Source organism: Mytilus edulis, chromosome 12, assembly GCF_963676685.1.
Source record: "Mytilus edulis chromosome 12, xbMytEdul2.2, whole genome shotgun sequence".
In the NCBI taxonomy this organism is placed as follows: domain Eukaryota; kingdom Metazoa; phylum Mollusca; class Bivalvia; order Mytilida; family Mytilidae; genus Mytilus; species Mytilus edulis.
In genome coordinates this window covers 7,015,089-7,030,350 of record NC_092355.1, presented here as the reverse complement: position 1 = coordinate 7,030,350, position 15,262 = coordinate 7,015,089, and the positions used below count along the sequence as shown (strand labels likewise).

At 31.2% G+C, this 15,262-nt stretch overlaps 1 protein-coding gene across 1 annotated transcript in view; it reads right to left on the bottom strand.

The window, feature by feature from the left end:
* LOC139499599 (kinesin-like protein KIF13A) overlaps positions 1-15,262 on the bottom strand; it is a 162,224-nt gene that overhangs the window by 30,000 nt on the left and 116,962 nt on the right. Inside the window, exons 14-18 of the mRNA XM_071288351.1 lie at positions 8,723-8,859; positions 6,415-6,524; positions 2,852-2,992; positions 1,297-1,474; positions 542-704 (exon numbers count right to left, since the gene is read on the bottom strand). Of these exons, the coding sequence (XP_071144452.1) occupies positions 542-704; positions 1,297-1,474; positions 2,852-2,992; positions 6,415-6,524; positions 8,723-8,859 (729 nt within the window). The remainder of the gene's footprint in view (positions 1-541; positions 705-1,296; positions 1,475-2,851; positions 2,993-6,414; positions 6,525-8,722; positions 8,860-15,262) is intronic.

Genomic DNA, 15,262 nt, shown 5'->3' with positions numbered 1-15,262 from the left:
TGGTGATCTCAGGTGCTCATCTGACACCTGCCGTGTTGCTTATGTAAGAACAAATTCAGTGGGTCACAATCAGGTCAAAGAGGATGTGTTTGTGGTAACAATTGGAACATACCAAACAATTTCCTAATTTTCTTATTAAACCAAAAAATATCCTCATTTTCCATGTGAATCCTCTTTTGAAAATATCAACATTTATGTCTGCATATCCTATATTTTCCCCAATGCCTAAGAACAGTTAGATTACTCGTCTGTTAGGACTAAGGTAACATAAACTTACCCGTCTGTTAGGACTAAGGTAACATAAACTTACCTGTCTGTTAGGACTAAGGTAACATAAACTTACCCGTCTGTTAGGACTAAGGTAACATAAACTTACCTGTCTGTTAGGACTAAGGTAACATAAACTTACCTGTCTGTTAGGACTAAGGTAACATAAACTTACCCGTCTGTTAGGACTAAGGTAACATAAACTTACCTGTCTGTTAGGACTAAGGTAACATAAACTTACCTGTCTGTTAGGACTAAGGTAACATGGACTTACCCGTCTATTAGGACTAAGGTTACATGCTGGTATCTGGAGAGTAACATGGAATTCCGTTCGTTTTCCCATCTCCTGAGCTAACACATTAGCTTCCTGTACCGAGGCATTGGCCTTCGCCACTTCCTCTCTTAACTTTACTAGACTTTGTTTAAATGTCTTTTCTCTGTTAATACAGAAATGTTCAAATTTAAAAAAAAATAAGTAAAAAAAATATAAAATGCAATACAAGAGATCTAATTGAAAACCTATGTGAAAATTTGTTAAAGTGAAGATAGTACTTGAATAACTGTAAATAATCCTGAAAAAACACCCTGAATCGACCAAATTCTGAATATAACATCATAATTACAAAAGTACAGCTTACAATGATTTAGAAAGGTATCTATAACCAAGATAGGATTGGAATCTGTAATGAAAACCTTTCATTGTTACAACAATTTGAGGATTATTTCATTTCAATTTCCAATAGCAGCTGATAGGCTTTCAATGATTAATAAGAAAGAACTTCCTATTTGTTTTTAAGGCATCTATGGGTACAATGTTTTCTGTTTTTAATAGAATTTTTCCTAGGTCTGCAAAATTTCATTCTTTGAGTCAGCTTGTAATAAAGGTTCGTTATTCTCACTTAGAATTATGCATATTTCTTTTTAATTTAGCAAATAAAATAATTTGAATCCTCTATTCTTTTCAAATTCTTAAATCACTGCTTTATTGAAACTGGTATTCTGTGTGATATTAATGGTAACCAGACTTGCCTTTCTTCTGCCCATTTCTGGTACCGTTTCTGTATCCCACTATTAGTAGAACCAGTCGGTGATGTGAAGTTCATACTGAATGGTAGAATAGGCATGGATGGGGTACCAGGAGACATAATCTGGTTCCTTAACAACTGCATTTGTCTCTCGTACTGTTTTCTTTGTTGTTCTAATGCCTCTGTAAATATAGTGAATTTTAAATACTCCATAGTAAATATCTAGAATTTTATTAAATACTCGATGAAAAATATCTGGAATTTTAGTTTATAAAGAACTAAGGAAAAGGATGTTACTCCATCAATGTTATACATCACCAGTGGTAGATCCAGTCATTTTAAAAGGGGGGATGATTCTAACCCAGGATAAAGGGGGGTACTCCATTCAAATGCATTGATCGTCCCAAAAAAAAAAAGGTGAGGAGTTCAACCCCAAGAACCCTCCCCTAGATCCACCACTGATCATCTTTAACAGAAGTTCACATTTCAATCAGAACACAAAGTTATATTCAAAAGTTCACTGGATTTTAGGCACACATATTCTCATTCAAGCCTGTATATAACATTCAAAATATTTATTGCGTGTATAAAAGAGGAATTAGGTTCTTTTGTGCTAGAAATCCCTAATGGAGATTCAAGAAGTTAGATGTCAGAGTGATGAAGAAAAAATACATGTTTCTATGTCATTTGGTCTCTTGTGGAAAGTTGTCTCATTGACAATCATACCCCATCTTCTATTTTATTACATTATGCAATGACAAGAAGCCACACAGATATCATATCAATGTTTGCAATTCTCTGTTACAATGAAATGGATTGAATTATATTCAAAAACCTACAACTATGATAACCACATATAGGTTTGTGTCATAAACCAAGGTCATGTCAGATATTTATACAATGCAAAAATATGTTTACGGAATGTTTGTCAGCAGGGTTTCAAGGACACAAATAATCACGATAAAGAGTATGGAACTAGAAATCTGTTTCCTGCAGACACAGATTATATATAATTGATGTCTTAAAGCATTATATTTCATAAAATACTGATGTTTAAACTTACATATCATAACCTTTATTCTTTTATTTGAAAAGTCTCTAAAGAATCAGTAATTATTAGTCTACCATTTCAAAAAGTTTGTAAATTTTCCCCACATCCTGAAGCTTCTTTTATTTAACAAGTTCAAGTGGTGTGAAACGTGACCATGGTTGACCCTGGTTCATTATTAAACCACTGCCACAAACCATGGTTGACTATGGTGTCTCATTTAACAAAGCTCGGTAAACCATGGTCAACCATGGAACATTTCACAGGAGTGATTATAAAATCATCTGATCTTTAGCAACAATTCCCAAACATTGCTCTTCTCTTTTACACACTCTCCCAAACTATGTTCCTACCTTCTTTGTGTTCCTGATGGTCTATAACAATGCCCTGTATTTCCCCTTGTATTATGTGGATCATTACTGACCTACCTATAAGAACCAGGAACAGCCCCCCTTTCCCCCTCTAAAAAAAAAAAAAAACAAAAAAAAAAACAAAACAATATTCTTCTTACCTTCTTTGTCTTCTTGGTGTTGTTTTACAATGCCTTCTATAGCCTCTTGTATAGGATCATTACTGAACTGTTTATCCATTAATTCTTGTTGAGCAAAACTGTAATCTATCTGTTGTTCTGGTTCAGTTGCACTCTGTGGACCTGTTATAATTAATTACTGATTAATTATTTATGGTTTAGATAACAAGCATCATATTGTATATACATGTATCAATTATTATTTATATGGGATAGATAAAATATATCTTTGTAAGTATTAAACATCAATAGCTACATATTTGAGCAGATTAAATGCATGTTTTCCATATTTTGCCATGTATACTATCATTGGAGGAGAACAAATAATCTAAACGTAATTACTTTTACAAAAATTTGTTTAAAGGCAAACAAAAATTTGTAAATCATGAAAACATGGGATCATCTAACTAAAAAAAATTTTGCAAGCTGGAATCAGGGGATTTTTGTTGCCTTATTGAGATATGTATAAGAAATTTTTACTAGTTCATAAATATATATACACATTTACTGATTATCGAATGTTGGTTTACAGGCTTACAAGTCTGGTCATTGCTGGATACATTTTTTAAGCTCAGTGTTCTCCCCAGAAATTTTGGATAGCATCACATTTTGCGTAAAAAAAATAACTGTATTTTTTTAATATCGTTTGTCACGTTGCGTTGAAACTCTATTTCCTTTATATGTTTTAGTTTAGATTGTTCAATTCATAACTGAGAATACAATTAAACTATAACCACAAAAACAGTTATTTCAGTTTATGTTTTCTTTATTCATTTATAGTTACAGAATTATTTTTTTCCTCTTGTGCCAAATAAAAATAAATATGTGGTTTCAGTTACCCAACAATAAGTCAAATGAATGAATGGTTCATTATAGATCAACCTGTTTATATACAAAACTAAATATCTAGTACACAAAATTAACTATTTTTTATATTAAATCAAGTAAAGATAAAGTAGCCAAAGTAGCCAAAAAAAAATCAATTTAAAAACTTTTTTTTATCATGTTTATGAAATTCATTGTTTCATGGCACTCAATGAATTAGTCCCAGTTGTTTCTTATCTTTACATCAAAATGATATGTATTTTTAACAAAGTTATCTAACAAATAGTCTGTTAATGCGTAGTTTTCTCTCTTGGTATATTTTTTCTGTCTACTGTCCATCTCTTGTCATTATCGTGAAAATGCGGATTTTTGTCATATCTGGTCCGGTTCCGATCCGCAGTATACACAAAAAATGTGCAATGGCGGCCGTAGAAAAAATTACGAAAATGAGTCCGAGAATAAACATTGTTTGACAAAAGATTGTGCATGAATAAGACGCTTTTCATGCATTAAATGGATTAAACATAAACTTAAGCCAATTATGATAACTTTTTAAAGAAGTATTAAACTTAGTTTAGCTCTAAACCAAAATTCTCGCTCTCGTATTCCCGGAAGAGAAAGAAAGTAATTTTTGGAGAGATGCACAAATAAACGACCTTTTAAAAAAAAATCGTTTCAATCTTTGAAATTTCGTAATACAAAACGTAGATTTCGAATTGTTTTGTGATTGAATTTTTCCATGTCGAAATTGGTGATTGCAGACACGTGGTATTAGTCATGTCCAAGTGTCAGCTTGGGATATTCGCATCAAAACAGTTATCACCCTGAGGGCAATTAACACCTAGCTATTTAATGTCTTAATTGCCTTTAGTGTCCGACTTAAAGGGATTACAATTAAAGGTGATATAATTTTTATGATCATAATCGATAATAGATGAAAGTTCAAAATTGAGGACAAGTAAAATAGCATCTTCAAAATAATTATAGCGTCGCGGGAATTATTATAGCATCACGGTGAAAAAATATAGCGTCGCGGTACCGCGACGCTAAAACGGCCTGGGGAGAACACTGAAGCTAGATACCCAATGATACTTGTGGTCAGGTTTGGTTACAGTCAAGTAGTTATAGAGGAGAAGTTTTTTATAAAATAAACAGATAACAGATATTAACTGATGCCAAATGCAAAATTGGTCTTTTGGTCATGGGAGCCAAAGGAGTTCTCATATCTCATTCACAAAATTGTAATGCCGTTTCACTAATGTTTACCCAACAGATCCTGTTATTCTGTTTTTACAAGTCATGAAAGTCCGAGAATTATGTCCATGACAATTTTTGAAATTCAATTCATTATAAATCAGATAATAAGTAAGACATTTCCCATAATGCAATTTATATTTGAAATAATACTTCCTCCTATGTTATCAGTCCTAAATGTATTTATGTCATTTATATACAGTAATTAAATTTCCTGTACAATAAATTACTAATGGGATAAAAAATTCACAAAATGTCAGTAGTATATTTTATATTCAAGTGTTTCTTGAAGAGTTCTAATCCATTTGACCAAGAAACATTGGGAAAAATCCACTCACAATAGTTCTATTGTGATGGTGTCACCGTTAATATACTAAGCTGTCTTCTTATCAGTTTTTTTTATTGTCTTGGGATTTTTTTAAGGCTAAATCTATGAATAATTTCTTTACAAGCAGTCCAAAAAGCAGCCTACATAATGTCCTTAATTTTTTAGAACGAAATATTTAAATTTTAATACTCAAGAGACGATTTTTTTTGTCATGACATTGCCAACATTCTATCGCAGGAATCTGATAACATGACCTTGACCTTGTTGATAATCTAACTGAATGATTTATCGATTATCTGCTGCTTAATATCCAGTGGCAAATATGTCATGCAAATTAGGGACAATACCATTAAATACAAACATTAATAACAAGTTTTCCTGACGGAGTCCAACAGATGATATCTAATCTTTAGATTATCAAATTCTATTCCTGTAGAATACTAGTTAGTAGTTTTTTTAAAAACACTTTCCAATGTCAATCATTGATTTTAATGTTGCAAGCTAATTCTTACAGGCAATGGTTTAGCAGAGCCGTAATAAAAAGGATACTAGCATCTGTAAAGTTTTAAACATTTTTTGTCAAGAATTAAATATACATAACAGTTTTAACATTTCCTCAGCAGTTGTTAAACATTTCGATAAAAAGAAATTAAGGTGGAGTCCCTTGTGTCCGTGTGGCAGGTGATATGTCATATCCTCAGTGTAACATAAATAGAATTGTTGTGTAATTGTTTGTAAGTCATCCGAATGGACAGAAATTGATAACTTCATGCATAAATTTATAACTGCAATCCAATGATCAACCATATTTAGGCATTTTCCATTAAAAAAATTACACCAAAATTTAAAATAGGTTTCATTTTGACCAAATCTTACTCATATGAAAAAAATTGTGTACCCCATCCTTTGCAGTCTGTTATGATCCAACTTTGTAGTTTAAGATCTTTACTTTATTAAAAATACCTATTTTTATATGAAATACGCGAAATCACCAGACATTTGAAGAACTCTAAATGAAACTACAGCTTTAAGTTTTGCAACTTTTGCCGTTAAGATTTAAGCCAGGAAGGACATACAAGCAAAATCGACTAGGGCCTGCTTCATCATTACACAACAATATTGATAGTAAAATACTTACTGTTTAATTTTGGACAATTTATTCGGAAAAAATGATTGATCCCCCATAAAATCCTGTCTCCATGTCTGACTCTAGTCTTCTCCGCGATCAGTGATCCATTAACACACGTTCTAAAACATACAAAGTTATCATACATATACTGTACAGAGAAATACTAACTTATTTCTTAAATCAAATTAAAATTTAGCTATTATGCAATCTCCAGCAAAGAGCTTTCTGTCTGGTCATTAAAAGGCGCATATATCTTAATTATCAATTAGTTGTTAGACGAAAAGACACATATATTTTAATTATCAGTTAGTTGTTGGACAAAAAGACACAGCTGTATAGTACGATTATAATTATAATAGACTGCTTTTACAGTTAAAACATATAAACAAAGAAGTTAAAAGTGCACTTTTGGAACAGAATTATGCAACTGGGTTAAGATTTATATATTCTGTCCTTTTTTGAATATTTTTGACATGTAAATACAATATTAGTTTGATGTTTATAGTCTCATATGTTAGGTAGTTATACTGCTGTATAATTACATCATCACTATTTGTCTGAAAAAATAGAATTCTTTTCATTTTGACCAACTTTTCCCTCTGTAGTATACTGTGGATTTATCATTATTTGTTGGATACTAATTTATATGGGTTTTGTGGGTACAGGTTAACCACCAATTCAAACATTCAACGCATAACATATTTTCAATAGGCTTTGATACAAAGATTGGCAAAACCACGAAATCAAATATCCATGAATATGCAAGTTTTCATCAATCCATGAAAATTGATAGCCACAAACTAGAGGCTCTCAAGAGCCTGTGTCTCTCACCTTGGTCTATGTGCATATTAAACAATAGAGACAGATAAATTCATGACAAAATTGTGTTTTGGTAATTGTGATGTGTTTGTAGATCTAACTTTACTGAACATTCTTGCTGCTACAATTATCTCTATCTATAATGAACTTGGCCCAGTAATTACAGTGGAAAATATTTTCTAAAAATTTACAAAAATTTACAAAAATTTATGAAAATTGATAAAAAAATGAATATAAAGGGCAATAACTCCTAAAGGGGTCAATTGACAATTTTGGTTAATTTTGACTTATTTGCAGATCTTACTTTGCTGAACATTATTGCTGTTTACAGTTTATCTCTATCTATAATAATATTCAAGATAATTACCAAAAACTGCAAAATTTCCTTAAAATTACTAATTCTGGGGCAGCAACCCAACAACGGTTTGTCTGTTTGTCTGAAAATTTCAGAGGAGATAGATCTTGACCTGATAAACAATTTACCCCCTGTCAGATTTGCTCTTAATGGTTTGGTTTCAGAGCTATAAGCCAAAATCTACATTTTACCCCTATGTTCTATTTTTAGCCATGGCGGTCATCTTGGTTGGTTGGCAAGGTCACGCCACACATATTTCAAACAAGATACCCCATTGATGATTGTGGCTAAGTTTGGTTAAATTTGGCCTGGTAGTTTCAGAGAAGAAGATTTTTTAAAAGAATACATAAATTTTAGAAAAATTGTTAAAAATTGACTACAAGGGCAATAACTCCTAAAGGGGTCAACTGACCATTTCGGTCATGTTGACTTATTTGTAAATCTTACTTTGCTGAACATTATTGCTGTTTATAGTTTATCTCTATCTATAATAATATTCAAGATAATAAACCAAAACAGTAAAATTTCCATAAAATTACCAATTCAGGGGCAGCAACCCAACAACGGGTTGTCCGATTCATCTGAAAATTTTAGAGCAGATAGATCTTGACCTGATGAACAATTTAACCCCCATGTGAGATTTGCTCTAAATGCTTTGATTTTTGAGTTATAAGCCAAAAAACGTATTTTACCCCATTGTTCTATTTTTAGCCATGGCGGCCATCTTGGTTGGTTGACCGGGTCACCAGACACATTTTTTAAACTAGATACCCCAATGATGATTTTGGCCAAATTTGGCCCTGTAGTTTCAGAGGAGAAGTTTTTTGTAAAAGTTAACGCCGGACGCCGGACACAAAGTGATGAGAAAAGCTCACTTGGCCCTTAGGGCCAGGTGAGCTAAAAAACATAAAACAGTTTATTCTTTTTAAATATTTCGACACAAGTCATCTTGATTTTGCTTTTTTTCATTGTTCTTTCATGACCAAGTACCAAAACAGTTAGAGGAATGTGTCATTTGTGAATCATTGTATAAAAAATTCAAACCCTTTCGAATGGTCACTACGAGAATCCATCTCCCTGATTACTTTCGAGTTCCAAATCTTCAAGAACAAATACCCAACCACCTACTGTCATGTGACTTACCTAGCGCCCTCTAGTGGTGAGACATAGACATCATTGTTTTCTACATCTACCATACAATGTTCAGGCATAATACCCAGACCACTGAGTTGTATATCCTGCTGTTTTGGAGCATCGACTCTGCCAACCAAGGTATGGTCCTGAAACAAGAATAAAATAGTAAAGGTATCCGTTAAATCAGTATAAACATAAGGAGATGTGGTATGATTGCCAATGAGACAATTACCGACCAGACACCAAAATGCAATAAAGGTTAACATCTGTAAGTCACCTGACAGCTTTCAACAATGAGCAAAACCCATACTGCATAGCAAGCATGTATGTTTTTCTCTTACAATTTTTGTGTTCTAAGAAGCTGATCAGGTCAACCAGCCTACATAACCATCTTCTTTTCTAATCTTCAGTTAAAAATAAAAACTTCACCTATGGTTGTAAGCTGTCTTCTTTTCAAAATTAGCAAACAGTTGTTTGTTAGCTGATGAAGTCTGTATGTCTAATATCTTTTGTGAATCCTTTTATCCTTTTTATGTACAATTACTTAAAGATTTACAGAAACCACTTTTTATGTACAATTACTTAAAGATTTACAGAAACCACAATAAATATTTGCAACTGACAAATTTGTCCATGTTACTACAATGTATGTCATGAAATTAATCTAAATCTGAGGCTTGATTCAGAACGGTCCCCGTGACCTTTTAAATTGTATAATGAAAGTTCACAATAATTTGTCCTTAAATTACCCTGTTAATGTATAAATATTTCAATATAAGAACTCGATATTACAACTTGATGCAAATATCTATTGTTGTTAAATCAATCATTTCTAAACCAATGCATTTCATTTCTACTTAATTCTTCAAAATTGAAAAACTTTAATAATTCAATAAATGTATTTAACCTATAAACATGCAAGGAACACAATATGTGCAGAAATTTAAATAAATTTTCTTTAAGTAGCTATCGATGTAGCAATGTTTTCATCATATAGTAAATGTAAGATGCTAGAAAATTTAGTCAGTGTTTCAAGATGTGGAATAATAAAAATCATTGAACTATAAATTTGGCAACTTCAATAATGCTTTGGTTATATAACTTTAGCAGAGACCATCAAAATAAGGACATGTTTTTTTTTTAATAATTAGACCCTAATTTTCTTAAAATCATAATATTTCAGGAAATGATAATAAGAAGTCTATTCAAAAGAAGTAAAATATTGCTTCTTTAATATAAATGAAAAGTATCGCTTATGGTTAAAAGTTGACAAAAATTATTTGTGCCATATAAAATAATCCCCCTCCCCCCCAAAAAAAACTCAAAAAAAATACAATCAAGAGAAATTGGTGGTCCACAAAAGTCTTACCTATATATTTCGTACTTTTAAAAAAATAAATCAAATTCAATTAAAATATCAAGTGAATTCACTCCTTAGAAAAATGACAATCCCAGTTATATGATAGCCCCTGTTTTTACTTAAAGGTAAGTATCATTTATCATAGGTTATAGAATATTGTTTACATATAAAACAACAAATCTAGCTATAAATCCTTGTTACACCGCAGATGACCACTGTCTTCAAATATTTACAACATTCACTCCTTTATAATAAATACTTCAATATATATTTCTTGGTCCTGCGTCAGGCTTTCACATAAAAAATATGCAAATCTCAGGTATTTGAAATCAAAAGATGTAATTTCAGATTTTATAAATGAAATAAATCCAGTGCAATTAACTTACAAGTTAAAATTTCCTTATGGGTTAGTGAGAGCATATATTATCTACTAGTGTAGCTGAAGACAGGATGCCCCGTATTAACTTGACTGACACAGTACAGAAATGTGATTTTTTTTCTCTCTCCTAGATATGTTTTGGTCCCTACTTCTATGGTATGGGTCAACTTGCATAGTTCATATTTATTATAATTTTCACATATAAAAACATCTGCTATATTCAAACTGCAGTCACGTGTCCAAAATTTTACTAACAATAAAGATAGCACTTTATTTTTCTTTTAATGAGGTATTTAATTTAACCCTGTCCACTTGCATAGTTAACATACTTTCACATATGAAATAAACCTGATGAAATGTTCATACTACAGCCAAAGCTGATATCTTAATGAAATCCTATATTTTTCTCCTAGGTATACACATTTTTTAAGTCCCATCTACTCACATAGTTTATATTCTATTAGTTTTCAACATATATATAGTAGTATTTTGACTAAAGTACATGTAACTAAAGAAAACAGTATATTTTTCTCCTAGGTATAAATAATCCTTTCAGTTGTCCTTATGAAGTATGTCAACTATCCATAAAACTTACATAGTTTACATCTCTGAGGTTTATACATAGACATACATACAATGTAATGTAAACTAATGAGGTGTGTTTTTGATACACAAAGTCTCACATTACACAGTGTCATATAACTTATTTATGGTTTTGACACCAGGTGACAATTGACCAACATATACTTATATAACCTGTCCTTGTCAATAAATATCTACTAGCTTTTTTTTACACATTTTCTTCTTAATTTTCAAAGTAACTTCATGATTTTGTTAACCAAAAATTTATTACCTCTACATTTTGAACTAAATCTCAGCTACATTGAACATGTTGAAAGATGCTTCCATGAAAATTAAATTTTGTAAAATAAATTTTTACCTTTAAATATATTATATAAATGTTGATTTATACTTTCAAGTCTAAATAAGGGAAATTTTTCAAATCATTTGAACTTTTTTATGCTATTTCAGTTATAACTATTGATCTTTATATGTAATTCAGCTTCATTTAAAATTCACCTATTGTATCTATATAGAATTTCCCTATAGATATGATCCTGCATCTCTTGATCTATATACTTATATATACAAAACACAGCTCAGATTTATAAAGATTATTTTACATAATTAAGGTCAATTAACTCTTCTCTCTTTTCATATATTGACATTACACAGTTAGCTCTCACTGTCCTAATTTGAGACAGCATTTTTAAATATTTATTTTTGTTTTTAACAAGTAAGATAATTTACATTGTTCAGCTCATATGTTACAAATAAATGGGGAATGTGTCCATGGGACACAGATGATGCCCCTGCATGTATTTTAATGTAAAAAGGTACTTAACTTTGTACTTGATCAGTGTTTTGTGGTACTTATTGTCTATAAGCATTGTGTATATAAGTTTCATAACATTAAATTGAGGCAAACTTAAGTAAGAGAACAGAAACGATAAAAATCAGTCATTTTTTTCATTTGTAAAGTGGCATAACTAGATCTAGAATGGTATGAGTGATGCCACCAAAATTCAAGCTTGAACTGTGTTTTGTGGTAATAAGCATTGTGTACACGCTTGATAACATTTGGTAGAGGCAAACTAAAGTTGAAGAGAATGGAAACATAAATTCAGCAATTTTTCCATTTGTAAAGTGGCAAAAAATAATTTAACTCTAGAACAGTAAAAGTGATGCCACCAAAATTTAAAAATGAACAGTTATCTCCCATGTCCAATTTAACTACTTTTATAACAATTCAACAAGTTCACTCCCCTCAATTTAAAAGACAACTGAAAGAAGTTAAGAAAAAATTTACAAACTTTTGAAGTTGTCCATCATTTTAAAACAGAATTTATAAATACATACTCATTATTAAAGCTTTGTCAACATCTGCATTTCAAGCATAATTTTAAAAAATCGAGTTTCATTAATTCCATTTTCACACAGGGTAAATAAATATTCATTACAAATTATTCAATAAATAATTATCCCACAAAACTATAGCCTAAAATCCATTAACATTACAAAATATATTGCACAATCAATATTTACTTATGAAATTGAAAATGAATTCTGCATCTTAAATAAACAGTTAAACATGAAAATTAAATACTCCTTATTATATTAAATTGATTATTATACTACTCTATTAGGTTTTATTTGTTCACACTATTAAAACTATAGTTTATGTCATTTTAGAATCCAGTTTGCAGGAAAAATAAAAGATGATTGGATGAATTGAAGAGCACAGCATCAACATAGACATACAGGATGGACACTTCTTGTTGACAACTAACTATATGTTGACCTTATAGATGTCCTTATGTTAACCTGTTGACCTGTAGACACCTTTAACCACCTGTAGAAGTCATTTTGTTTGTGTTGTTGGATTGCTGCCAGACTAACAACTTACCACTCATCATATGATAGACGGTTTATGGCTATTATATTTGTTGGGGTGCTTTATCATTGATGTGCATTCGTAGGTTACCTAATATTCATTGTTATTTTCAGTGTGATTAGTTTAGAAAGATTTTACTCTACTTGAAAACAAAAATATGTCTATATGCCAGGTTGCTGTGTGTCTCTGAGTGATATAGTATGCCAGGTTGCAGTGTGTCTCTGAGTGACATAGTAATCCAGGTTGCAGTGTGTCTCTGAGTGACATAGTATGCCAGGTTGCAGTGTGTCTCTGAGTGACATAGTATGCCAGGTTGCATGAGTGTGTCTCTGAGTGACATAGACATTCTTTTCTTCATTCTTTACCAAAGTAAGATAGGTTTATACAGGTTAAGGTGGTACCTAACACTACAGGGAGATAACTCTGTAAAATCAGCAGATCGTTTTAATGACCTTGTGGTCTTACGGGAATATTAAGCTTCTCAATGATCAAAATAAGTGTTTGTCAAACTGCTATATCACCATTGTAATTTTTCTGATTAAACGTTTGGTTCAAATTTTTAGAAATTTTTATATTTTTGTCAAAGGGTCAAAGTAATTACTTTGTCAAAATTTTAAGAAAAATAAAGGAGGCAAATTAATTTTAGTTGAGGTGTAAGGTACCACCTTAAATTGTTAATTCTTGGCTTTTTTATCTATATGTTTTCTGTGTTATGTTTGTTTTGTTCATTGTTGAATTTTGCACAATGACCTATAGCTGTTAACTTCTACATCATTAGATCTATGACAAAGAGTTGTCTCATTGTCAATCATACCACATCTTTTTATTTTTATATTGACCCTAAAAGAATATATTATAAAGCTAGAAATGTGTCTGTTAAAGTTTCTATAAAAGTTCTGTCATAATGTCTTTTCATCGAGATTGTATACAATACTTTCATTAGAAGACATTCAACTCTTATCCAACAGAAAATCTACATCATTATGAAATTATCTGTAATATTAACCGATTACGTCTTTGTAATTCTAAAAGCAATTACTCAACAAAGCCAATACGACAAAAACAGAAACAAGTTTAAGGTCAGGGAGATCCAACAAACACCCAAATCCATCATGATTGTATGAATCAATGTCAATTTGTTGTGAGGAAAACGTACAGTGCATCTTATAAGTAATCATGTTGGTAACTCACTGAGCTGTATGCTTACTGGATAAGAGGGTAATTGAAATGGGACATTTTCATTTACATTTTTGTTACTGACTTCATCGATGGATTGATTGTAGTGATGTATGTAGTAACTAAGAAATTACATAAGTATCAATCAAGTCTGTTTTGTTCTTAGATTGTTGTTCATTTCCTTGAAGACTTTTCTACAAGTTTGTTTAATATGTCCTCCCAACAATCATATATCACTGTGTTATTTTTGTTCTTTATATACTATATAGGTAGTGTGAAAGATGATTGGGACCTGATCCCAAGATGACTTAAAAAACAGGAGACTGCAAATATGGTATTTGACGCTTCTCACCCTAATCATGTTGAATTTAGGAATAGTTACATGGTGGTCTAAGGGTAAAATAGAAATATTGGTGGTTGAATGTCCATGGTTGTCTACAATAAGAAAATAATCATCAATTCAAAAAGTCTTTGGATATCTCAAACCAAATTTTTATCTAATAATAAAGACATTAGTCCTATAAGATCTCTATGTATCTTGTTTAGATTTCATGTGAGACATACTATATCATCAAAATGGACAACAAGAGTAACAGTAATCACAGGCACATCTGTTCTTAATATGGCTGACCATTATAGTACAACAGACATTATAAGTTATCATTTATGAATGAGATGTTTATCTTGACCAAGAGACTTATAATCTGGACATAACTGATCAGATATCATTTCTTTTAATTCCTCTCTGTAGACTTAGAAATACTTGGCACAAAATAAGCTTCAGGTCTCTGTGTTCACTGAAGTATCAAAAAGACCAATACTAACAAATAAATAAGCATCAAATTACACACAGAATTGAGAAATACTTGGCAAAAAGTAGTTTAGGTCTGGGTGTTTACAGAAGTAGCAGTAATGACCAATGTTAACAAACAAATTTGCACCATGCGTAAAATTTCTTCACATTTTTGAGTGCATTTGAATATTTCTCTCCAGATGACAAAAAATTTCTCCTTATTCAAAATCTTACCATTGTAAACATGATGTCTAGTTGTATCTCTGTGAATGATCAGATCATACTATGAACAAGTTTAACTGTTTGATCGGGATATGAACAGAACAATAGTCAATCTAGTTAAGGTGTCAATTAACAAATTAGATCTATCTGAACTCTGACCTGAT